The sequence below is a fragment of the Pomacea canaliculata genome, linkage group LG12 (genome assembly GCF_003073045.1).
Source record: "Pomacea canaliculata isolate SZHN2017 linkage group LG12, ASM307304v1, whole genome shotgun sequence".
Classification (NCBI taxonomy): domain Eukaryota; kingdom Metazoa; phylum Mollusca; class Gastropoda; order Architaenioglossa; family Ampullariidae; genus Pomacea; species Pomacea canaliculata.
The window spans coordinates 17,687,775-17,715,300 of NC_037601.1; the positions used below are offsets into that span (position 1 = coordinate 17,687,775).

At 42.4% G+C, this 27,526-nt stretch overlaps 1 protein-coding gene across 1 annotated transcript in view; it reads left to right on the plus strand.

Annotated features, from left to right (window-relative positions):
- The window catches only part of LOC112553309 (epidermal growth factor receptor kinase substrate 8-like protein 2), a 62,238-nt gene that overhangs the window by 8,891 nt on the left and 25,821 nt on the right, over positions 1 to 27,526 (plus strand). Inside the window, 9 exon segments of the mRNA XM_025220418.1 lie at positions 10,507 to 10,607; positions 18,586 to 18,673; positions 18,963 to 19,090; positions 19,275 to 19,442; positions 20,324 to 20,388; positions 20,894 to 21,075; positions 21,077 to 21,115; positions 26,125 to 26,219; positions 26,739 to 26,897. Of these exon segments, the coding sequence (XP_025076203.1) occupies positions 18,968 to 19,090; positions 19,275 to 19,442; positions 20,324 to 20,388; positions 20,894 to 21,075; positions 21,077 to 21,115; positions 26,125 to 26,219; positions 26,739 to 26,897 (831 nt within the window). The 5' untranslated portion in view covers positions 10,507 to 10,607; positions 18,586 to 18,673; positions 18,963 to 18,967.

Here is a 27,526-nt window from a genome sequence, read left to right on the forward strand (position 1 = left end):
ATTTTATGTCGATGCTCGCGGGCCTGCCGGCTGAAGTAGTGGCACTTGTAAATCCCTTTTTCGCTTCTCTGCTAGAGCATAAATAACTTTCAAAGATTTGGACAATCGCTTTCGCTTTAAAGCGGTCCTCCATCCATTCCTCTAAACATACATTTTCTCAGCACAGTTTGCCCGAGACCTTTATGCGAGAGCAATGTGGATCGTCTTCAGAGAGTTAGGCGGGGGGGTAGTGGTGGGGGGAGGAGAGGAAAGGGCGAGACAATCGCGATAAAGATAACATTGCCTCGCCACACATAGCTGCTGTGACTAATATCCTTTCCCTGTCACTCACTCAGCCCAACCCTGCTATAGGTTCACGTGTGACGTAGGAATTGTTTGCGCTCTTGGTATGCGGATATCAGTTCTTGTATTCACAAACGTCTACCCAGAGCCTACCCGAGCTGAGTAGATCAGTTACCTGGAGATAGCGACTTAAACCCTGAGTCTGGGTAGGCAACCTAAGATAAATGTGGCGGAGATCATGATGTTCACTCGCCTGACAGGCTGAACGGGGGTGGGGGAGTCTAGTTCTGTGATGTTCTGTTTTGTCCACGATCTGTTCTGGTTTTATCATCACAAACTTGTGGATATACATCCTCCTTTAGTTCCTCTGTGTGCCTGATTGTGGCTTTCTACCTTTTCACTTTTTTTTTTTTAATGGATAGATGAAATGGACCTTTTCGTTGACTAGCGGTCTTCGTGTTCTGCAGTCTTCGTTTGCGGTCCTTGGTTTGTAACATTCACTTCAACAACTGGTGTGCATCCTGTGCCATTTTATTGACCATCACATTTTGATGGTGTCCTCGGCATTGTGTTGGGCTGTTTATTTGCCTATGGCCTCTTGTTCTTCATTTACTGATTTCAACTTTCGGCCAGTCTTCTGGAACTAACGCTACGACTGTTTGTTTGTTTGTACAAGTCTTCACTGCGATTGACTTTACATCGTCGCCAAACAGTCATATGTTTTAGCATTTTGATGCAATTTCTCCCTGGTGACATAATCATATTTATTCCAGCAGGCTTTGCTATTTGTTTCCCGATTTCTCTTTCCGTCTTCGATGTTTGTCTTTTATTACTTGTCTGTACGTTTGTTTATCCTTCCGTTCTTCATATGATGTCCATGTCTCGTTCTTGTCTCAAGCGCTTAGAAGAAGCTCCTTCATGAGCATGATCATGCACTTTATATATAAATCACACATTATTATTGCCTGAGGATTTAATCCACCTTCTTGATTATTCATCGACCTTTTCTGCTTTTGACAACTGAGTTAAAGATTGATCAAGCATTGCCCCCTCCATTCATGGTCTGGGACGAGGTGCACAGTATGCCGTAAGCACGCTGACTAGTCCCAGCTAAAGCCTCTATAAAATATTAGTGTACTTGATAGGAATTTTAGTTGCACCGGTTTCATCACTTCCTGCTTCCCTCTCACGCGTGCGCAGGACTTGTGTGAGTGAACCTAAACAATGCTAATGTATGATGATTTGCAGCAAGTGAAGCATGCGCAAGGAACCTCCATCGAACACGGCGGACAACAGATGGAGTAGATTTGGCGGCGTGAATGTAAGTCCGCCTTTGAAGGTTTAGGTTTACGGCCGTTAAGGACGGCAGGATGTCGGGAAAGGGGAAGTGTAGTGGAGGGTATGCTGGGGAGGGGTGCTGATGGTGGACAAAGAGGAAACGTAGGTCTTCAAACCGTCTCCGGCAAGTTGACCGGGATTTTTGTTTTCTTTGTATCCGTGGGACAAACTTCGCCGTGACTGATTTGCTCATGGAACGACACTGACGAGGAACTCGAGCATGCGCAGATTGAGATGGGAGGAACGGGGCCCTTGAATTTTTAATGACAAGCTCGTGCTCCGCCCACAAAATTCTGTGGGTCCCCATGTCTTTTTCTACTTCCCTCTTCTTAGTCTGGAGGAAGTTCGTGATCTTGTGTTCAAAATTCACACAGTAAGACTTAAAAAATACGAAGAGGTGAAGAATGCTAGATTTCCTCACGACTAATGATTACTTTGAAGCATCTCACATAACATCTGTATTTTTTTTTTTTTTGTCTACTGCTCTCACATAACTCGCATGTGCGACCGCATCAGTCGATTAGTGTTTGTATAAATATATTAGTTTTACATAGATATACTTCCCCATGATTAATTGCGACTTGCACGTGGTTCACAGGGCTGCAGCTTGACGACTGAATTTCGAAACTTCTGCTCCATTAACTGCCATTGCCATCTGTGACCGCTTCTGACAATATATCGACTCGTGGTGTTAAAGTAATTTTTTTTAGTTTATATTCATTGTTTGATTGAATACCATTTGTCGCATGTGAGGGGTATGTGTGCGTGTCGACAGTTTATGAGAGTAGAATGATGGATGTGTGTAAATAGCTAGAACATCTAGAAGTCCGCGAATATTTCAGTAAAGAGTAAGGAAGGTAGAATCAGTCAGTATTTGATACAGTAGTACTTTGTTAGTACTTGATGCTTAAAGGAAAAGGCAAGTGAAATAGCACGGGCTTAAAGGACAGGGACTAGTGTTCTGAACCGTTTCTGCTCATAATTTTGGGTTTCAAACGAACTGCTGACATTCGTGTCTAAAACGGCCTTGTGTCGGTTCTGGGAGGCCGCCATGTTTACCATGCTTTTTCTGGAAGCAGAGACAAACTCTAATTTGTATCATTCGACAAACAAATGTATCCTCTGTCAAAGCCAGTCTTCTCCATTTTTGTCCGTCTCTTTCTCTCTGTACTTCGTGTTCGAAATCGTCAGGTACGATCCCCAGATTCATGATACCAACCGGCACCAGCAGAGTTCAGTGACATTCAAAACATGGCGGCCTGCTTGCACCGCGTCTGAGGTGTGGGTTTGTTGCGATTGTAGTAATTAGTTGTTTTGCAACCCGAAATTTGAGCGAAAAAGATTTAGAACGTAGGTATCTATTATTTAAATCCAGTTTTTTGTTTCACTTGCTTTTCCCTTTAAAAGCTAACAAAGACGAAAAGAACTTATTCTACCTCCCCTTCCTGTGAACCTCTACCCAGAAACAGAGACGTCTCTGCCAGAAAGTAGACCGAAAGTATTTTCGGGTCCTGGTGCAGACCTGGGAGGATGGTTGACAATGGTCCCTGCTTGCGTGAGGTACACAGCTAACCCTCGGGTAACGTCTTTGAGCGTTTTTCTCACACGTGTGTTTTGAAAAGTTAACACCTCGTTTTTCCGGGACGTAAACTCGCTGACTGGGTCATGGTTCTTTACATGTGTTGAAACTGTAACGGCTGTTAGCGACGGCAGTACTTAGAACTTAGGTCGATGCAAGTGCGCTTTTCTTTAAAAAAAAATTGGATCGCATTTTTGTTAAGAACTCATGACAACGCTTTGTTATGGTAATATGTCAGTAACTTTGACCTAATTTCATTTCTGAGTCAGGCTAGCCTTTTAAATTATGTAGTAGACAACCAGACTGGCGGCTGACACGACAATGGATTTCAAAGAAATGGCATTCACCCTGCTCAGTCGTTGCCGACGCTAAAGTTACCTGATCCCGGATCGTGACTCGCATGCAAGACACGCAAGGTCAGGATGCATGGGAAATGATGTTAATTTAGCTCGTTGGCTAACCACTTGATTAATTCATCCTCTGATAGCTGGTCAGGGTTCCTGCCTTTACGATTCGCGTTGATGCTGCTGTCGTTTGTTTCTTGTTTTCCAACCGTCTTCTGACTGATGGTCGAGTCACAGGAGGTCGGGAGTTTACTAATGAAAAGTAAGTTAAAATTTGACTTGTGTTTTCGGTTATTTGGGGGATGCAGTGTTTGAGAATGCTCTAGGAAGCGATCGTTTCTGTAGATTCGATGCCCATTTCCACACCCTCGCTTCCTTTTCTTAACTCTCTGAGGGGATCAAGTTTGTTCTCCCTTCAACAGCTGGATCAGTAAGTGGGAGGAAGAGGTCGCTGCGCCATGTAGGTGTCGAACCGGCAAGTGTTCTAACCACCTTAATATTCGCTTTAAAGGAAAAAGGTGTGTTTGAACTTTTTTTTTTTAAAGAAGGCTAGATTGTTGTAAAATATTTGTTTTATGTTTGTCTAACAATAGAGTGACCTGACTAAGTTCTTATCTCGGTTGAGCTAGGGTTTTATGGCCAAACAGACCTTGACCGCGTCGTAAAAGAATATTTTTTTTCATATGTGTATGTTTTATGGTTATTTTTTTCTTTCACTGTATTAATATGATCCGAAGAACTCCTTAACCATGCTTAGAATGTGTACGTGTACTCTCTAAAACCTTTGCTGTCTTGTAATGGAAAAGATTACAAAAATGTTGTCAAACCTTTCCAGTCTTGTTACGTATCTTTGTATTCATCTTCTACATGTCTGTCTTCGGTCTTCGCTGGTGGCGCTTATCCTTTTTTCAACACGTGTAGCAACACTAACGGGGCTTGCAATTAACTCTGCTTTTGAGACTGACTGTAGGTGTTTTCGTTTTGGACAGCACTTTGAGGGTGGACAGGGCTGTAGTTAAATCAACTTTATTATTAGTATTAATGAGCAGCCTTATTCGTCTGAAAAGAGAAGTCTCAGAGCTTCACGTGAAGGGAGACGGAAGGGGTAAATTATAGAAGAATGAATCGATGAGATTGCATGGGATGAAAGAGAACATGTGCATGCCGACGGGATTTGCAGGAAGGGGAGAGAGTTGGCATGTGAATTATTCTCGGCGCTTTTTCCATTGTCTCTGTCGTCTGTGATGGTGTGGGGAGATCAGTTTGCGCTGAGGTTGGGATGTTGCTGTGGTGTCATCCTCTATCTCTTCTTCCTTCCAACATTGCGGGCGGTCCAGTGTCGCAAAGGTTGGTGCCTGTCACAGTGAAGTTGGCTGTCCTGGGTTCAGCTCTCGTCTCGGGCACGCTGTGGCATCTGTTTACGAGATGCCTTGCCGTGATACAGCCTCAGTTGCTCCCCCTTCCCCTCCTCCCAACACTGAGTGCGTTAACTAGAATGGAGGTTGGACTACACACACACAGACGGGTTCATCTTCTGTTGAAAAACACAGCTAATATGTCTTGTTCTCGCGCAGTTGTGTCCTGCCTAAGGCTAGTGAACCAAGTGCACCTCATCACATAAAAGGGGGTTTATGTGTACATCGGACAACCTACCACCAGGCCAACTTTTCCGCCGGCATATGATTTTCGGCGATGAGAGGTAACGTCAACATCACAGTCGCTGGGGCTGCATTGCCACCAGACGAAATTTAATGTGTGGTGTGGAGACAATGGTGGCAGCTTGTGGACCCAAATCGCGCTGATTTATGATGGGTAATTCGACCAGCGCGTTAGTGGATGCTTGAACAACAATCTCAGGGTTATCAGACAGTAGGTGCATTATTTACACCATCTTAAGTCTCACGAGGTCTCACGAGGTATGTTTCCTGGACTGTGTGAAACTTGGAATTGTAAGCTTTGAAGCCACTGATTTCAAAGGTATGTGGGTTGTTTTCTTTTGTAGGTCCAGTTAGCATTCGAAGGAGACTACGCATTTATTCCAGTCTGCTTGCCATTCATTCAGGCTCACATCATTTTGACATGTAACCTGACGATTCTGTATCAAATTAAATATGTAGAACTGTGGACTGGTTGTGTGGGAGGGAAGGGAGAGAATCTGTGGGTCGCAGCAAAAGAACATTTGATGTATGACTGCATTCGGTGTTTGTTTTGCGAGAGTACAAGAAAAAAAAAATTACGAATTTAAGTTCCCCATATGTTAGAGTTTTTCTAGTGCCTGACTTTATTGATTAGGGGAGGGGGATATTTTAAGAGTGGTGGGGGTTGGGGGGATTGTTGAAACAATCTAAACAACTTTGAGGACCGGTAGGACAAGATGAACCTTGTTGGCGACGTGTCAGGCGTGGTTCGAGGGCTAAAGACATGTTTTTGGACAAGTTCCAAAAAATATGTGTCTGGTTCTGTCTGTGGAAATGGAATGTCACATACCCTCTGTGTTGTGGTGTGAGCGCGCGCTGGTGTGTGTGGGTTTAATGACAATATGGGATAAGAAAATGGACTTGCTGGCGGAACGATTTTACAACATCTCGCGAGTTCTCGCCGTTGTGAAACATCTGCAACGGGTTGCGCCGTCACTGTATCATTACCTACACCGTGCATTCACTTGCTGTCTCTCTTTAGTCACGCAGCCTCCAGTTAACGACTTGCGCATTTGCACGTCGGTCTTGCCCTCGTTTTTACCTATGTACAACCGAGAAGCTGTGACCTGTATGTTTACGAACACGATTTGTGACAGTAAAACGACTATACATCACCCTTCCACCCATTCAAAAAATAACAAAAGATAACAAAAGGGAAGAGTCCTACATGTGTGTTAGTCGTGGAATAAAGGGAATTTACGGTCTGGGGACTTTAATACGCCCTACTTCTCTCTCTCTCCACATTCCCCTACCTTCCCCTCTCCCCTGGTGTGGATTGCATAAGCCTTCAAAGCTTCGTTCCTTTCGTGAAAGTGCTTCAGTGCTTGGAAGACCCAGTGCTCCTTTTTCTCCGTACACTAGTCGGTGTGTGGCAAGTGTTGCTGCTAGACAAGTAGACATATTGGATATTTGCGTGCTGACCTTCACCGGCACGGTGTCTGCTTTCACGGCAGGTGACTTGTGTATACTGCAAGGTGTTCATAGGTTGGTCTTGTCGGCTTTGTGCATGTACAAGCTTCTGTCCCCAGTTATTTGTACTCTCGTTCACCAGTGTTCCCTCGTATTCTTCCTCGCACATCATTATCTTGTTTTGGAAGCGTTTCAGAGTTCTTTCTCTTCTCATGTTTTTTCGCAGCTTGCAAGGTTAAATGTTGCAACAATCCTCTTCGCACCTAGATGGTACATGAAGCATCCACCATATACCTCCATATTTGTCTGCCAGCATCAAGTTCAGCTATGTTGTTCCGGGCCAGGTTTTGGTCTTTTGTTCTCTCTGCTGACCTTTGACTTTTTTTTTTTTTGCGACCACGTTTCCTCTTTCCATCAGCTGTCCAGTCAAGAACTGTTTTGCGTGGTGCCTCTGGTTTCATTGTACACACATGCCATAGCCATCACCTTTTTTGGACTATATAGTTGGATGAAATGTGTAACCCATTTGCGCATTACCTCTAACTTTCCTTACAGTAAAATGGGATATTTTCATTCCGAGATCCAAAGCAGAATTCTTTTGTTTGTGTGTGTTTAACTCTGAAAGTTTTTTCCCAGTGTTTTCAAAGACTCAATACTTGTGCAGCTGTTGTTGAATGCAGAAAAGGAGGGACCCGTCCTTTAACAGAGATCGTTTCAAAGGGAAATAGTTCAGAACGATATTCAGTATGAATTTACTAGGTTTCGGATCAAGTCCTGCGGAATAACTTCTCCGCCCTCGTCTGCTTCTCGCTCATCGTGTCTTGTAGTGGCCGAAGATTGACTGGGTGCACAGAATGGCACCCATGCATTTTCTCAGACTCGCACCCTTTATAATCCCGCCACATTCTGTGTGTGTACGTCTGAATTCAGCCCCGTTCTATATTGCACAGGCTGACAGCGGCTGGCAGTTTTACTGGGGCTCAGCGTTTGAAGCAGTTGGTTACATCCAGATTTATTTGCTTGTAATATTTTAAGAGACCGGAGATGAACATCAAGACCACGAGGGGGGGGGGGGGGGGGGTGAGGAGAGGGTGTTATTTTTCCCAAATGTAGGGGGATGCAAACTCGACTTCTCTGACAATTCAGAGAAACACATTCAAAGGATTAGCGAACGTGCTGTCGATCTCTGGATATTGTGGACCAATAAACAGTACATCTGTCCCTAGATCACACAGGTTGTTGGTCTTAGGGGCGGTGGTGGTGGTGGTGGTGGTGAGGGGACAAGCATGTACAAGCAACGTTTCTGTCCTCAGTTTGTCCAGTATTTTAGTGACTACCCACGCGTTTCATCTTCTCAAAGTCCATGTATACGATTTCTATTTCACCCGTCCTCCCCAAACCCAGCGCTTCTCCTTGAGTTCTCCCTTTTGCCCTAGGGAAACGACTTATTTTCTTTCATGACTTCGGCCCCTGGTTAGAAACATTTTCCAAGCCACCCGACAAACTATCAGCTGGTCTTTGGGAGGAATAAAGCAAAACCGTGACAGTTTCAGCTTAGTGACCTACATCTTTCTGGCGGCTACACTTGGAATTCATTAGCTAAACAGTAAAGTGTAAACGTGTCGCAACATTTGACCCCCCCCCCCACCAGTCGTTGAAAAGCCCACTAAGAATGGTAGTTTTTTGGGGGTGGATGTGGGAATGAGCGAGCACGCATTCATCTTTAAGCGCTGGCTTTAATGTTCTGCTTATGACATTACCACCTTAACACCGGTCGCGGTATGTTTCGGTGCGAATTGAAACATTGCTTCCTTTCATAAACATTGTTTTCTCTCCTCCACTGTCCCACCCAGCATATGTCTTCCGTCGTAAAATTTGATAAATGAAAAAACAGCGCACACAGACCCGGCAAGGGTCAAAGGGGCAAACTGTTGGTCAACGGCAAACGTTCGCATCTTTGGGAAGTGTGTTCGTCACGATTGATCTAAGCCCATGGTCGGTCACAGTGCGATTATGTTTGGCAAAATGATGAAATGACGGTCACATGACCCTTAGACAGACATTTGCCACAGTATTTGTTATGTTAAAAAAAAAATCACTCCTTGACCCTTCATAAAGTTGTGGATGTGCGAGAGCATAGCCAGAGCTAGTTCAGGTCACCTGGCCGTCTAACATTAAACATGGCGCGCGTGTTAACAAGCGGTGAGGGGATGGCTCGGGGTTGGGGAGATAGGTTGGGGGTGAGCTGTTGAAGGACAGGCTAGAAGAAGGTCGATGCAGTGTTCACATACATATTTTATCGCCCTCATCGTGGTTTGAGTTTCGAGCGAAATGAAGCTGTCGTGATTTATGTCAGGTAGAAAGGCAGGTATTTTGCCGCTTGTTTATGCTCTCTCTCTGTGTGAGTGTGTAAGAGATAGATTCCCATAAACCCAGAACACAGCTGGGACATTAATGGGCGGAGGAGTAATAGCCTGTGTTGTGTTGTAGAGATGGAGGTAAGGGAGAGAATACAAAAGTACATTTGTGTCACGAAGAGATTTTTGTCGGAATATTAGGATACCCCGTCTCCTGTATCTACCTTCTTTGGACGAGGAAATCTCTTCGTCTTCGTGCCCACTTGGTTATCGAGAATGCTACTGTGCTATGGCAGCTAGGCTATTGTGTAGCAGACTCAAGAGGGCTCGGCTTTTTTTTTTTTTTTTATGCGCAGTCTTTCCCCTCCCCAGCTCTTTTTTCCTCCGTTTTCTGTCACAGATCGTTACCCATTCAGTAGTCGGTCCCCGCCTACCTCCGACCGCCATCCACCTCCGACCTCGTCGTAAACTAGTCGAGCGTGCGGCATGTTTGCAACGGTAGAGAAGCCATTATCTCCAGTAGCCGTGTCGTACTTGGCAGAACTCGTCACGCATGATAAACGTCGGGCCTGCAGGCAGGTAGGCGTCGTCGAGACACCCACCGCCATTAACACTCCTCTCGTTCGCGTGTCGCCCTACCGGCAGGTGTCTCGTGGTGGATCACCTTTTTGATCACCTGAGTTTCTCCGGCCTCTACTCCCCAAGATTGCTGGTATTGTTGTCATTGTTTTAGTTGTTTGTGGAATTTTCCCTTCTTCCCTCTTCCACCTCAGAAACGAGAGCTGCGTGTCCACAGCTAAAAATAACTTAGTGACGATGGCATGTTTTTGTCTGGCCTCTCGACCCACGAACCCCAACTCAGAAGTGATTTATTATACGGGGAAATCTTTTTTTCCTTTCCTAATTATGGCGCATTAGGGAACATTCCAGAAGTGCACATAACTACATTTGTAAGCGAGTTTGAGTGCGTGGTTTGTCTGAGGTTCTGTACGATCAGTCCATGTTGTATGAAGTTCTGCATCTTCGTTGCCGGCCATTCATTCACAGGCCGCGCCCTACGCCTACCTGAACGGAGGCGGGCAATAGGGTTGTCTCCGATCACGTGACAGTTTGTTGACGCCGAGGTTGGTGTGTGCCCCCGTATGTGTGTGCGTGAGAGTGCTGTGTGACACGAAGACGTTTTGAAAACACCTGGCGGCATCGACAGCGACCACAACCTGAAGCACGTGCTTTTGCATGACAGGGATTGTCGAGGATCGAAGGCTTGCTGGTGCCAGTTCATACGAGGGAGGGGAAACATCTCTTTTGGATAGATCACGCACAATCGGACATCATTTTATATATATATATGTAAAAAGTAGGCCGACAGAGCTTCGGATTTGTGTCTGTACACTAAGTTGAAGAGTGATCGTGTGCGCTGGAAGGTTGTAGCACGTAGTGCTCAGAACTGAGTCTTCCAGAAGTTTCTAACTCCAGGACATGGTACGTTATGTTGCCAGAGATGACATCATGAGGAGAGCCGACGACGAAGACCCTTACCGGCGACCTGTGCGGAATGGCCGCCCGGGAAGTGACCGCATGGCTACTGATCATTGGGGAGGTGAGTGTCGTACATCCTTTACTTCTTTCCTGTCTCTTTGGCTCATGCTTCCGCTCCACCTGTAGCTCCTGCTGCTGGTACTTCCGTTATATGTTTGTTTGTTCTGAGTGATAGAGATAGGGAAGTGATAGAAGGGTTGGAGGGATGGAAATAAAAACGGGGCATCATCTCATCTGTTGTCAAAGGCCATGAAATTAAGACGTTTGTGAGAGAGAGTTTAGCTTTTATTGTTTGCTGCTTATTTGATTTGTATTTGTGTTATCTTGGTTGCTATTGTTTACTGTTTTTGATTGTGTATGTGATTTTGGTTGCTGTTTATTGTTTGTGTGTGTTGATTTGGTTGATATTTACTGTTTATGCGCGTGTGTGGTTGTGTGTTGCATAGCACGCCTATTTCACTAGAATGGCTAGAATGTGACTGTTGTAAACTGGCATTAGTAGACGCTAGAATCTTGTACTAGGTTCTCATAGTGTTTTTCTTTAACCGTGTCTAATCTGTTGCTGGACTGTCAGATGCTACGAAACTCCCGTGTTCCAGTCATGTGATGCTATTTGGTGTCTCCGATTTTCCACTTAACGTATGGCTGTAGAAACATATGTTAATACCACAGTGTCGTGTGTTTGCACGCACGATTTGAGACTAGGATAATACCTCCACGGTATACGGCGCCGCTTCTGAAAAACGGAGCGAGCTGAGCAAACAGCTGTTTGGGGGGAAACATGGCCGCGTGTTTGATGCACTTAGTCATTGCAGCGCGCATTAATAGGTAACTTTGCCAGTGGAAGGCACTCAACACAGTCGGAGGGAGTCGGTCACCTGGCTGCACCTATAGGAGACCCGCCCTCAGCCCTCCGCTTTGAACTGGCGAGAAACTGTGGCGCCACGAACGACGACTCGTGTCCTGCGGTGCAGGGACCTAGAGTTGTTTTTTCCTTTTTATTTACTGCAGCTGTTGCTATCCTTGGCTGGAGACTGCACTTCGTGTGACAGCGTTGATTAACGTTTTCTGCAAGGCCCTCGTTAACCGGATCAGATTTTACCGCCATCTTGTCATTTACTGATTACGTTTATTCAGGTTGCTAGGGTCTGTACCGTAAGATTGTAGGTGGTCATGAATGTGAAGTCCAGACTTCGTCGACTTTTGCTTTCTAACCTTTACTAGTAAAGAGAGCGTTCGTCAGTCGTTGGACTGAAGGTTTTTTTTTTTTTGTCATCACACTGTACCCGGGGTATTTAGACTGCTATTGCGTGACTAAAAGTCGTATGACCACTGTTGGGGGGAAAAAAAGAGAGATTTAAGAAGCTACTTGTAATTACAAAGGATTGACATAAAAAAAAAAGCAGCTGTGACGCGCAGCCAGCAGGACCATTCGTTCAGTCGAGACTCGCCTCTTGCAGGACTCCACCTAAGGTCGTGACACACCCTGTGCAGGACTACGCCTTTGGTCGTGACGCGCAGAATAGAACCTGCTGGCTAAATCTGGCACAGCTGGTAACCGCAGTTAAATGATTGTTTCGCCCTTTCAGAGCGGAGAAAAACGAGAGAGAAAGAGAGAAAAAAAAAGAGAAGAGAAAGTAAAGGATTGAAAATGCAGCGCTTGGAACAGATAATAAGGATGACTTGTAGGTAGCTTTGGGTGGGGTTACGTGTGCTTGTCATAGTTTATTACAGTGAGTTGCCCTATTCGGGATTTTTTTTTTTTTTTGGTGAAGGGGAAAAATTAATGGCGTCAATTGTTTTTTTTTTAAAATAGTGCAACTGCCTCTCCCCACTCCTACTAGTGTGATGGTCCTAGACGGTGACACCATTATGTCCGCTGTTTTGCAAATGTTTTCCCCCCACGGAGGAAAGGACGCCCTTCCATGTTGTTTTCGTCTTAAAAGTCACATGCGGTTTCAGTAAGGCGTAAACGGTAAATCTTTCTGGCGGTTCCGACATTCAGCAGAGCAGTCATGATGGTGGTGGTGGTGGCGGCGGTGGTGGCAGTGGCGGTGGCGGTTTTATCACTACCAGCGCAGTATGTCGGACATGAGAGCAGGATTGGAAGCGTCGACCTGTCGTGACTTTTTGAGAGAAAAGGAAGAGGTATTGGGCATAATGGGTCCCTGACACGGAACACGGAAAATTTGAGCTCGGTATCTCACGGGTCATGGAAGTAGGGATTGGGGTTGTATTTTAAATTTTTTGTTTGTTTCATACATCCACAGCGCCTAAGCTGTATCCGAAGGAGACGCTTAGACTTCTGCCTGACAAAGAGTTGTACAGTCAAAAATTTTGTTAGAAAATTTCTCTTGTGACAATACAGTGTAGAATGTTAGCCAGTCCCTCACTAATGAATATTTGCGTATCACCACAAACTTGTATTACTGGACTGCTGGCAGACGATTTTTTCCCAGCTAACTACTAAAACGAGGCAGGTGTGTACAAAGCTTCCGGTTTAGACACGTTCATTGTTTAGGCTCACCGAGACTAACAGCAGAGAACTTCGCAAGAGGCTAAGCGTTGGTCTCGGCAGACAGACAGCAGTCCGTCCACCTATACACGTCCGCGGTATCACCGCATTTAACTTCTGATTTGTTTTGGGTCTCTGTCTTTGCCTATTTAAGCTTGCACTCGTATCTGTTGTAGAAAACATCCACAGAACTGCGAATATCTCTACCTTCCTTGACTTTTTTCCCCTTGTTTCAACTTCTCTGCGCGTGCGTGTGGGTGCGTTAAACGGAAGTAAAAGGTGGGAATGGGTTGATCGGGGAGTGACAGTGAAGCGAAGAGTAGAGAGAGAGATAGTGAAATAGAGTAGATAAATAAGTGTATCTGGACATCATCTTCAACCGAGCAGACCATTGGTCGCTTCTTGTGTCGCGCTTTAAAATAATTTTATACACATCTCAGCTAAACAATTGAAGTAATACCATTTTTACTAACATGCGATCCCAACTATGACCTAAGCGCTCCTCAGTCGATTATACAGCTGACAAGGGGGCATGATCGTACTTGTCATCCTTAAAGACCTCGGGTTCTATGGTCCGATTTGATTAGATAGGCGTCGGCGACAAGATCAAAGGCAACAGGTGGGGAGAAACCAGCGCACCCAGCAGTCAGAAGGTGCAGGCCCAGGAGGGGAAAAGCCGGCAGCGAAGACGTGAATGCTGGGAGGAACCCGTTTAATTCTTCTGCCGTCAGTCGATCTTATAAACACCGTAGACTCGAGGCTTGGGAAAAGAAGATGGTTGGTGTGACAAGAAACTGATTTTGCTTTATGCGATACATATCATGATGAAGGAGAAAGCTTTTGGCGGTTATCCGTATAACTGGTGTCACATCCATTTGCTAGCCACAGAAACATGGACTTTCTTGTTTGTATCAAGAGGTATAAAGCACGATGTTCTTGTAGGACATGGACACGCCTACTTGACCCGACTTTCACACTGTTCACAGTGAAATGTATCCACTCGTTACATTGTTTTAATCATGTTCCGTGGATCAGGGTGTGTGAAGACTTGTACCTTGTGAATGACGTAGAGTTGGTTAAAGATATTTTACAAGTTAGTGTCATTTAATTAAATAAAACCAATTAAAAACGCCCATTTCTGCTGGTGTCGCCAAATGTCCGTGCTAGTGCACCATGGTGAAGGATAAATCGTGTTTGCGGGCAAGGTTGAAGGTCGGCACGTTCGTCATCCAGGGTGTAGGAAGGTCGCTGTCTAGCTTTGCGACACACCTCCCGAATATTTATAGCAAGCGTTTCAGGCAGGTCACAGGTTTCATATTGTATATTCAATGACCCGTTTTACATTCTGAAATACCGAAATCCGTCCTAGTTCACGTGGCAAAGCTGCCTCTTCCCCCAAACCCCACCACCCCAAATGTTGAGTGATCAGCGAGATGCGTTTCGGGGATGTCAGAAAATCGGAAAATTTAAAATATTATCAAATCGGTTTACCGTGGAAACATAGTGTGCACCAAATAGTCTCCTTATTGAGAATTGAACCCACTGTGCCATTGACGTAGTCGGTGGTGGTGATTTGCTTCTGCGTGATTCACAGATGACTCCGTCGTATTTTTTTTTGGTTTTTTTTTTTTGTTTTTTTGTTTATTTGTCATTTAGTTTCTCGTCACTTCCTGCTTTTAACTTACTGTTTACTCGCTGACACAATACCATCGTTCTTGGTTTAAACACATTTATTTGCCGCCATATCATCGTCACCTCCACAACATAAAGAAAGCTGATAGTGGTTACAGCGCTTGCGACCGAACTCGAAGGCATTCGGTTCAATACCCCTTTACACTAGTCGACACAACAGTTGGGAATGGGTCTCTAACACAAAAGAGGGTTGGGGAGAGGGAAAGCAGTGAGAGGGAAAGGAGATGGGTACTGCCCTCATGAAAAAAGCTGGACTCGAGAAAAGTAAGGTCTCTCAATACCTTACTTCTCCCTACATGATCTTAAAAGGAAAAAAAGAAGAAAAAAAAAGTGGGGGGAAAACGGTTAGGGAACGACCTTTACCTTACTGTACCATTACATAAACATCCTTGACTTCATGAAGATACGGTTGATCTAGTAACTATATTTGCTGAATAGTCACCAAAAGATTAAAATAGTCACAAAATATGAAACAGCTGGCTTGAGTCAAGAAACTAAAAGCAGAAACGATTAAAATCGCTAATGCACTTCTTGCTTATTCAGCTGTTACGGGTTTTTTTGTCACCCTCCTCTGTGGTATACTATAAGCGTATGTAGGTTTATTCATCCTGATCAGACGTGGTTCTGTGTAAAGTTGTCCCAGCTCCTGCAGAAACTCGTCATACCTTCGTTACGTGTCACTGCCTTCCAGGGTGTGCGGCCCGTCTTCCTTTCTTCCCACCCCGCCATCTCCAACTCCGCTCCACTGAAGTCACACCATCGGACTGAAGGAGGGGTGTGGAGGTGAAGAGGAATAGAGCTGGTTTTCAATCTGCAGAGCAACAGAGGTCAAAGATTTTAAAGGGGAAGGGAAAATACATTATTTAAAAACTCAGAAGTCCTGCTGTTTCTTGCCTGGTGGATTTGTGTTAAGTCAGCGGACAGATGCTAAAATGCTAAAGAAAAGAAAAACGAGACAGTGTTTTTTTCAAGGGAAGGGAGCGAGTGGAAGGCTAAACTTTAGTTTTGAACCTCAGACGGCAGATACAATCTGACATTTTAGGGTCGCTGTGGAGACGAATGGTTCGATGGCTTGTCTACAGCCGGGTGTATTGCTTTTGACAGTGGTGGAAGACAGGAAAGCTCAAAGACGTAGATGAAGTAGGAATCAACAACAAAGCCCAGTGAAGCCCTTATCAACATTCAGTGATGCGCTGGTTGCAAACACGACTAAAAGAACACGCTCGTTTAAAATGGAGCCAGCAGACGATATGGTAACTGCCATTTTACAGGGGCAACATCGTTCTATGTCTCCTATAAAAAAAAAACAAGTTGTTTTGCTTGAATTGATAATTGTCATCAAAGTCGGTCGTACACCACTCCACCTCTGTAGCATAATATATCAGCAATACCGCCATCTCTGTTATACACACATCGGACACAAACACCAACAGCTGCAGCACAATTATTTTTTTTTAATCTTTTTATTAAAAGTTGTTCCCGAGACTGTGGTGCCTGTCTCACCATACAGTCCCAAAGGCAAGTTTGTTGAAGAATGCAGCTGCGAAGCCTTCAATCTGGAGGAGAAAACGCATTCCTTCCGCTTACTTTCTGACTGGGCACGATTCGTACATAAAGGTGAAAATTTTCGGAAGTTTGGGCAACGGCTTGTCCCTCAGCCCCTGCACCACTTTCCATAAAGTAACGACAAGAGTTTTTGTTCGTCAGACAATATCCTCATCTTCAGCACCAAGTTTTATTATTATTATGCGCCACAAGATTTTTCTATAAAGCTCTCAGACGTAAATTGTTGACGAAGGCATACGGGTTTTGTAAACATTGTCATGTTTACAGCGCCATCCATGCTACGATTTATTAAATGAGAGGAATGCTTTTGCTGAGCTGTTGCTACCCTGGGACAAGGGAAGCTCTTGTCAAGCCTGCTTGAGAAAAGAGGGCATTATTCTGAAGCTGCTAACCCACAAAGAGACGAAATGCGTAACAGTGCGTGAAGAGTCGGACAGGACAGGCCTTTGTCGGAGTCAAGCGCACGATGTTTTGTTCTGACATAACTTTCCACACTATTTTCTTCTCTTTTCCTCTTCTCCCTCTATGCACCCCGTGTCAGGCAGGTAGTTACGCGACAGATGTGGAATAAAGCTATAGTAACTTATGAATGGTAGTTCTGTGGTTGAAAAGTCACTGCCTTTGTAGGAGATAAGCAAGCCGCTCATTTTTCGGGTGTTAGGATTTTTTCCAGGATTCCGGCATCAGGTTCCAAGCCTGCTGTTCTGCACATATCTTTGCACACAGCTTGTCAGAAACACAGTTACAAATCACGGACCATGCCAGGATGGACAGCACAGCTAGTTAGTGAGGTGACCGCTCTCCCGTTCAGGTGGGAGGTCGTCTGTGACGTCACTACCTTGCCGCACCTTTCATCCTGGTCACAACGAACCTCTCCCGTGGTGTACAAGTACTTTCAGGAGGTGGGGAATGGAGGTGTACGAGCACATTCAAAGGGTTGTTCGAAGAAGCGCTTGTCACCAGTTCAGGATATAATTAATCCTGAATACTCCCTCAGAGTACCCAATCTTTCTTAGGCTTTTATTCGTACGGCTGACGGTCAAGTGTGATTTTTTTCCTTGGTACACTCGTTTCCTCCTCACTTACATGAAACACAAATCTCTCGCCCCACCCCCTCAAGCTGAAAAATCACCGTGAAGGCAATCCCGAGTACCATCCTCCGCAGCCCTTTGCATGACTATATCCACAGAGGAGACGAGACAGCATTCTGCAGAGCAATAGACGGCCGCGCAGGCCAATGCAGGACAGACCTCAAGGCAAAGCCTGAACGTTTGAGAGGTAGTCAAGATGCTATCTGAAAGAGGACATTAATCACACATTCCACAGCAGGTGACACAGCTTGTGGGTGAGGAGCACTTGCCCCTGGGGCTGTGCTTAGCTGTAACATAACACCTTTGCGCATGTCACAGCAGAAACAAATCTGCTGCAGATTTTGCAGCTACAGGAGGGGCATTAGGTTTTGATGTGACCAGTTTAATGAGACTCATGAACTCACAGACTTATTAATGGAGATGTGGCAATACATAGTACTTGTTGCTGATGGTAACGGGAACATAAATATGAATAAAAATAAGAACAAAGCAGCTGTACTTGGTGTCGAACCAGTTCCCCTAAACTAGTGGGACATGGCTTTAGACATATAACATGATTTCTGTTTTCTTCAGAAGCTGGTTAAATGTAAAGATTATAATATGTTTTTTGTGTATGCATACATTAGAATGTGTTTATACCTATGTGTCTTCCAGAATTTAATTTTTTAAAACGGACTTGCATACTATATGGATTTAGTTTAGGACTATTAGAAACACACCATTAACTTTTTTTAAAAAGTATTGGAAATGCTAGAACAAAGCAATAACAAGTAGACTGTACGAACAAAATATCCATGAGCTGAATTGACCCCAAAATGACCAAATCATCTTAACACTGAAAGTCAAAGTCAAAATGGCCATTTGGCAATATGCATTCAACAAATATCACAATCTTGATTTTTTCTTTTCACCGATTTAGCAAATCTTAATAGGGAGCTTTTACTGTATTCAAAAGTTTGTAATTTTTAGCATTAAAACATTTCGGGCTAAATTATCTTTAATTTGATGATATACTCAGAAAGCTGAGCAGATAAGAGGATTACATAATGGGTGTTAAAGCTTTTATCTTGAGCTTACTGCTTGGAATGATCATTAGAAAGTATTTTAATATATTCCTTGTCACAAACAGGTCTTTGCAAGTGTGACTTTCAGTTTCTTTTTCTATCGGTTTTCAGACCAAAACAGTCTGTCTGACTTTAACAGTTTAGACCCAGCATTTGAAGTGGACCACCTTCGCTACTTTTGCAGCAGGGAGTAGAAAAGGTTTGAGATTTTTATGATATATTCAGACTGTCATATTTCAATGCTGTGAAGTAGGAAAGGCAAAATGGGGAATGAGGAAATAATAAAAGCTGGCAACAGAAGGCAAGTAATTCTGTTTCTGCGGACATAACAGCATGGGACTTTGTAATTACTTAACCGTTGTGGTTGCATGTGTAATGCATAGATTATCTTTTGCTAGACAGTAAGAGAATGGGATTTAAGAGTTAACTATGTAACATTTTTTGTTTATGGCCATACAGCATGAGTCTCTTGATGCCAATGATTGCAGGGACTATGCATGTTGAAGATGGCTTACGTAAACTTCGTCAGATGGAAAACACTACTGGCATTTGGACCATGCGGTGCTTGTTAATGGTGGAGAGACGTTTTATCGTCATCCAAGATAAAAACTCAGGGGTGAGCATTACGCTTTTACTAATGGCCATTGTCATACCTATCAATGCAAATACAGATGTGTTTAAAAAAAATCTTCAGAACAAAATCCTTCTTATACCTGCAGTAAGTATCAATCACGTTTAACATTACCTTGGATTGTATGTATTATTTCTGCTTATTTCTGCACCATTTTTAATTTTTTCAGGAGGAGCTGGAGAGATTTCCGGTCCATTTTGTTCAGGAACCTACTGCTATATTTAAGAATGATCGTCGGGAGATATACAACAACCTCATTCTCTTCACTATCATAGATGAGTCCAACAAGCGTGATGCTCAGGCTGACATGCATATCTTTCAGAGTGTTAGCACACCTGTAAGTGTCAGTAGTTTTTACACAGCTTTGCTCAGACTGTTTCAATTTTAAACCATTCCAGGCTGTAACTTCTAACATCTGAATGTTGGCTTGCACAAAATCGTGGCTCATTTGTCTGTCTGTTCTTCTGTTTGTGTCATGTTGTGATGTTCTGCATTCTTGACATTTGTTTTACTATCTTAGTTTTTTATTTGAAGGATTTTGTTGATTGCAAGTAGTTGTACAGTAATGTGGTGAACCCACAGTCAGCAAATTGAACCTGTGCTGTATAAGGCCTCTTTGTGCTGTATGAATTATTATGATTAGTAGTATCTCTTGAGTACTTTTTTACTGTTACAAATTATTATGAGTAGTAGTAACTCTTGGGTCTGTTACAAATTCTCAAACCATTGTTTTATTTGTAAACTCTTTTATTTGAAAAACTGTTATTGCAAGCGTTTGGTAAACTGTGCATGTCAAATTTCTATTACTTTAATTTTAAATTATGTTTTGCTGTGGTAACCTGGTTCTCTTTTCTCTATTGTCTATCATCCTGAGGGGGGAAATAGATGAAACTGGGATGGAAAATAAAATGATTAAGAAGGACCAGGGATTGTGAATTGGAAAAGTTTGTGTTTGCATGTTCCAGAGCATTCGTTTATGTAATTTGAAGAGTATAGTTGGGTGTGTAAATATATGTTTTCAGAATGATGTAAAAAGCATCCTTCTGTGATTTTCAATCAGCTAATATTGTGCAATTTCCCTCCAATTGGAGCAGTGTTAATAGGTAAACCTTCACAATGTTTCCTACAAGATAATTTGATCTTTGTAGGAACCTTGGCTTTTGTTTGTGGCCAGGACTTATCTTCAGGCTAGTGCAGAGCTGACTTCTCCTGTTTCAGGCCCAAGTTATCGTAGATGAAATTGTTGCAGCCAAGAAGGGAAACCCAAGACTGACAGGATCTGGGTAAGTTAAAGCAGTGCACGTGTTGGCAGGAGGGAGGGGGTTTGGGGGGAGAAGTGGTATGCACTTAACAACAGACTTCAAAAAGGAACTTGAGAAATGGAGGATCGTCATTTTGACATTTGACCAACTCTAATGCAGCAGTTGGGGTATAATCATCATCACCACAAGAAAAAAAGTGCACAGGTTGTAGAATTTAGGTGAATGTTTGACCTCATTAGGTTTCTTTTGTCAAAAATATTTTTATAGCATAGCACATAAAATTTGCAGAACATAAAATTACTTGGCTGCTGTTCTGTTTACTCTGCTGTAAAGACCCTTTTTTGTAAAGCCAAGTAAGAAAAAAAAAGAAAAATGTTAGCGGCTTCTTACAAAAGCAGAATTAAATGTTGCTGATTAAATTTTGAACATCCTTTTTATTTGTACACTTCTATATTTTTCCACATATGCTAGAATTTATACTTGTTAAAGTTATGTTGTCTAGCACAGGTAACATTCTTTGTTTCAGCATTGCTGAGATCTCTACACACAATAACAAACTTAGCCACTTTAGTGAGATAACAAAAACGACAGCAGATGACTATGTACATAGTCGTATTTATGCCCCAAAGCCAGTAGTTACACACACAGATGACACCTACAACCGTGTGTCTTCGGTAGAAAATGGTCAGGCAAATATTGTCACAGTTGAAGTTCATAGAGATGAACGTCTCTATCAAGGAGTTCAGGGGTAACGAAATTTTAATGCACCACTCACGTTTATTTTTTTGGCTTTGTACATAGCTGTCCTACACAGCCATAGAGAACACACATCTGTGGTTGTGATGGCTCAGATAGAAACCTAGCCTCTGGCTGTACATAGTGTTGTCAAGATTTGCTGACATTTTTTTAAATTTTATTTTTAAAATTGTAGTTTTTGCACATACATTTATGAGTGAGCATAGCACATGCTTTGGCTTGATTAAACAGTCACGATCACATCCCCATTAAAACAGCGTTTCTCAGTTGTGGGAATATTTACATAGTAGCAAACAGTATTGATAATAACCATTATGGCAGAATGCAACCCCACATTCCCTAGAGTCACCTTTCTCAGGGGGTTGCAACACTGGCTTGTGAAAAAGTTTAAGTTCTATTTTGGTAGCTTTGACATCAAGTGTGCTGTTAGGGTACTTGTAGACGTAGGAGTAGTAAGGACAAAGTGAAAGCATTGTTTGACATTTTACATATCATTATATCATTCATGTCGACATATACCCTCAATTTCTTTTTTTTGAAAATATTTTTATAGCGCAGCACATAAGAATTGTAGTTTTTATTGTCTTACATTTAAAATCTCCAGAAACAGGTATTACTTTGAATAACCACAACTTTCTTTTATCATTAATTCACACTTCTCAATATTCTAATAATTTGTAGTTTTTCAAGTTGCTTTTGTTACTTGGAATGAGGCCATTGTAGTGTTGTAGTGTTGTAGTGTCTTTAGCACTTGTCCTCATTTTTTATTTTTTTTAATCAACTAACACATCACTGGAGTGTGAATTTTATTCAGTTTGCAGTTTTGGCATGTAGATGTTACTTTTCTCAATTCTGTTTATTGAGTGTACATTGAATATATTTAATTGCTAGTACTGAGAAATATCAGGTCATCCTATGTGTGTGTGTTGTGTGTGAAGGGAAAAAGAGGCTGGTAAGAAAGAATAATCTCTTACGATAAATTTCTGATCATTCTGTAATGTTGTATCTTGTTTCTAAGTTTATCTCCATTTACATGTCTGCTATCATTTGAAAAGTGTAGATTTTGTGGGCAAACAGTCCTTGCATACCTATGGTGTGGAAGCATTTGAGGTTATATGGACATTTAAGTTTGTATTAAGTCAATATATCCATTTACAGCCACGTGAAAGCCTTCCATCTGATGTCATCATTTTTTAAAATTTTCATTTCCTTGTGTAGGGCTTTGTTTACACTTTAAGTACCACTAAACCTATCTTATTGTTAGTTGCTCATAATGGTGCATTGATTTTTGTCTCTTAAGGTAAGGGACAGGTCAGTTTTCGTGAAAAAAGGTTAATAAAAGTAATCAAATCAAAGCCCTAGTAAACAAACACATCAAGGTCCTAAAGATCAAAGATGACAGTTCAAGAAGACCATATTCACAACTAGCAACATCTTTTCTTTCTTATTTTTTGTTTATGTTTGTAAGTCATAATCATATTTGTCTAACATGGAGAATGAGAGAATCTGAGATATGCTGTCTCCATGCTGTAGGTGACAGGTGTAGTACACATTTTGGGACTTACAGTTGACCTGTGTGCTTACAGTTGACCTGTATGCACAGACCCTTTTTTGTGTCAGGATTTGTGCCTTGCTTCCACTTTGAAGTTCGATCAAAATGGTTCATATGACCTAGCTCTTAAAAGCACCTGATGACCTGACAGGGACACTCCTGATAAGCCTAAACAAGATAAAACTTACAGCTCTGTCAAGGGCCCCTTTTTAAGAGTAGACCGGTTTTATTTAGAGAATGCCTAAACTGTGATCCCATGGGTGTTGGTTGGTTGATAAGAGCCAGCTTGCCATTAACAACCTTTCTCAGAGGTCAAACACGGTGGTGGGTGAAGAAGTGTGATGTAGTTCTTAATGTGGGTGTGTCTTTCCACCCTTCAGCGAAACGCACCATCCATCGGTGACTTAAAAACGCATTTTTTTTAACTTTGTCCTGCGGGGCGTGCTTAGGGTGTGGTGTCCTAAAAGCTTTTAAAAGCTGCTGTTTGGGTTGTTGTTTGACGATACCATGCCCCTCATCGTTGCTGTTAATGTTGTAGGCTTTAAGGACTTAAATATTTTAATATTCAACTAACACACAACTGAACATTTAAACTGGTCTGAAGCTTCAGTGTGGTAGACCATTCATCTATTGCCCATTCCATACATTAACCATAGCACATGACCTACATTGTCGCAACTAGTAGTAGTGAGAGTTCTAGGGCCCTGAACTGCTGGGCAAGGCGAAGCTATGACTTTTGTGCTAGATATACATGCTAAACTTGGCAGATGGCCCTGGTAGGCTGGAAGATAATCGTGGCAGATGTCTGCTTTAGGCTTGGTGCTCTTTGTTATTTTTTGAATAGTGAAGCTAGTGGATTAACAGACATTCCTGAACATGGACAAGTCTAGGGATTTTAATTATCGATGGATTCATTTCTCTTTCAGAGGTTGTCTTAAAATTTTTACTGAATTAGAATAATAGATTGTTGTTAAGAACTTCCACAAAACTGCTTTTCTTTACTGTTGCAACTAATTTTTTTTAAAAACTACTTTTCCTCCCAAGAGCCCACCATGGTCCAGGAAGAGCCCTGTTTAGGTCTCTACAGTGTGTGTAACATATTTCTTGTATCAGTTTTCTGAGCCTTGCTTATTAGTGAAAAGCGGTTCACTAGATACAACCCAACAGTACAAAGGGATGATGGAGGGATTGGGGAAGGAGGTGGCAGTGCTGGAGAGAATATTGGGTGGAGGGAAAAGTTGGGAAGTAGGCAGACATCCAGAGGAGAGTATCATGCCTTGGCCTTACACCTTGAGATTTTTTGGAGTGGGTTTTTGTGGTACAAAACAGGTTACTTTGAAGTGCTGCTCACACAACAAATCCCTGTTTAGCCCGCCTGGCACCAAGTGTCGGGCACAGACGCTGGTCATGAATTTTAATAAAATTAAAGTCGCATGATAACAATTTTGGAAGCAAGGGAAGTTAAAAAAAAAAATTGCTTGGTAGGCATTGTTTGGAGTTTTCTTCACACCCACCACCCCCAGTTGTGGGTTGTGGTTGTGGGTCTTACAGGACATGATGAGGTTAAAAGTTGGCTAATCCACCCAAACAGCAGGGATATGGTGGAATGAGTGTACATGTGGAAGTCAACACCCAGCTGTACTACCCTAAGCAAATCTGGCCCCTCTCTTTTACCCCAAGTGTTCATCCTCTTGCTGCTTACTCTCTAGCTGCTATGAGAATCACAGGCCTGTCCAGTTTCAATTTCAATTTCAATTTCAATTTAACTTTATTATCTCACGAGGAGAAATTACAAGACGTGGTAAAACAACTGGCTTATAATAAAAACTTATAATAAAAACTTAATAACAACTTAAATTCCACTCAAACTATCATCTCACACAAACACCTACAGTCCATGTAAATAACCCAACTAAATAAGAAACATCACTAAAACTATATTCACAAAACCACACACCCACACCCGCACACTCACAAATCCTTACAACACTTGTTCAGTAAGACAACAGACTTGTTTATAAAACTATTCCTAGATAACATGAGTGGCCTTCTAGAGCAGAGGCAAAAGGCTCCTTGGTCACTTCAATGATCAACTTATTGTCATGAATTCATGTGGCTGGGGAAGGCTTTCCTCACTTTGGAGCAGCGGTCCGGTGGCGCAACGGTTAGCGCCTGTCACTAATACAGTGAAGGTTGGCTGCCCAGAGTTCATTTCTTGTCTCGGGCACGCTGTTCTTTCTCTGCACGTGGCATCTGTTTACAGGGCTGGCTGCTTGCCCTAATATAGCCTCAGTTGCTGACACAGCGTAAAACACAATTCCCCACCTCCCCCTCTTCACTTTGGATGTGGCGCAGATTCAGAGGGCTGGCAGTCAGGAAGGGATTGGGGGAAGGGATTCAAGGTAATTTGCTTTCCTACCCCTTTATTACCTCTTTCCCCCACTTTTGACTTTGCTGTAACTTCACAGCTTAGATTTATGGTGTTCATTTATACAGGTGTCTATTCATATTTCTTGTTGATTGGTGCAGTTAAAAAATGCAGAATTTTAACTTTTTTTAGTTTGTTTTGGATTTTTGCTGCCACTATAAACACAGTTCAAAATACAGGGTATAATTTGATGAACATAAAAGGTTACCACCCTGCCCCTCTTTGGTTGGGCCTCACCTACTTTGTGTAGTGTTAAAAAAGTGTGTTCCTTCAAACATCGCAATTTTATTTTTTAATTTCTTCATAATCTCGTTCCTTAAGGGAAAAAATTAATGCAAGCATACATATTTTGCAAGTCTTGTTGGCAAACTGTTGGCATGTCATAGTGCACAAGTCATATAACACCAGCCTTGAAAAGTGCCTTGGCTCCCTGTTCTATGTGAAACGATGCACATATCGTAGAGTGGAGAAAAGCCAGAGTGAGTCAGGTATAGATTAGTGTGCGTGTGTATGGATTAGTTGGAGTAGTCGATGGTGGGGGAGGGGGGTGCAGAAGGATTTCTTAGCCTGATACTGGCCTGTAAGGTAAATTAATCAGGTAAAAACTAGAAAGCTGTAAATCTAAAAAAATTGCAGTGGTTTCGTGAATGATTCATTCAGGCCCTTTTGTAACCATGTTTCTAAAAATTTCTCTGGTAGTTAAAACTATCCATCATGCCACACTTAATTGCTTTTCTAATCCCTCAGGCATTAGGCAGTAACTCTCTGTGCATGTATGCAAACATGTGCATGCGTGTATGTGTGCAAGCATGTGCAAATGACCTGAATTAGCAATTGTGTATGGGGTGAGTATGTGAGTTCCAGCCCGCACACATACATGCACACTCAAAGAGCTTTAGAGGGTATGATTGGGTGGAGCGGAAGATAAAATAGACAAAAACTATAGTATACAATGATAGTTTAGCTTGTGCTTAACAGTAATTTTAATCATTTCTGATGCATAACAAATTGTCATCCTCAGATACAAGATTCCACCACCTCCTCAAGGCCCAGCACCAGAGCCTCCTGTACAAACCAGTGATCCCTATAACTTCAGGGATATGCAGCAAACTGTTGGTTAGTGAACTTTTTACATGGGAAATAATAAAATATGTGTTTCTGTACAATTTATGTTATGGACAATTCTTTTCCAGCAAAATACAGCAGCATATAAAGATAGCCATCCATAAAACTGTACATGGAAAAAGTCTGTCATAAAATATTTTATCTGTATGGCTTTTTAACAGGATTTTCTTCTTGATATCTGTTGTTTATATAATCATCTGTTCACCTGAACATACGTAAATTATGAGACCTAGATCCAGAAATCTTGCCTAAAGCAGAGATAAATTTGCTGTCCTAAACACAGTGGACTGATATGTAGAAACACACTGGGCATATCAGAGAAGTGGTACTTTTAACAGCTGAAGAGATGTTAAGGAGGCAGAGAAAGAAAAAGTAACTCTGGGTCTTGAAGGATATTCTATATCTCAGTGACAACAGGAGGAGCTTGAAGAAATACTGTTTTGTAATGGAAAAATAGGCATCCACAAATCCACTTAATAGAGTAATTGTCAAGTAACTCTTGGTTTGCAGATCCAACGCTATGGCTATAACCAACAAAGTGTCAGTTACTTTGGAGATGGGGGTGGCCTTATTGGAGGAGCTCAGCGTAGTAGCATGATGGCCCATCTACCCTACAGGGAGCGAGAAGACATTGAAAGTAGTAACAATGAGTTGCTTGAACGGGATGTGGTGAGTAGAATTTACAGGTAACATACAGTCAAACTTCTATAAGTGGAGCTTCAAGGGACTGATGAAAAAAATTGAGTTACGGAAAGTTCGAATTAAGGAAGTGTTCATCGAAAAAAGAACATTTTTTCACTGTGGAAGTTTAATTTTAACCATATGTTCATTTCCTGTTGTTATTTTAAAGGTACTTCAGCACCCTGCGGAGACAGAGTCGCGCTTATCGCACGCATGTTTCCTATGCAGAAAGGAGAATATGGGAGCACAGGGTCGATGGGGGAAGAGCATATGATTTTACACTTTCCAACGTATTTTCAAATGGTTTTGACTTGCCAACTGGCTTAAAATTATTTGAGTTGTGAAAGTTTTTGGCTAAGCTGATTCAAGCTATGAAAGTTGAACATGTATTGCTTTAATTGAAAACCAACCAATTGATGTTTAAAATTCGAGTTAAGGAGAATTTCAACCTATGGAAGTTTGACTGTATTTTGATTTCAACATCTCCTTAAAATGTGTGGATTTTTGTTAGCTGTTTGTACTAAACTGATAGTATACATTCTAATTAAATGCATTTATTACAATTGCAGCATGAGTTAATTATACAGTAAAAAATATTCCTTAGTAATCAGTGTAAA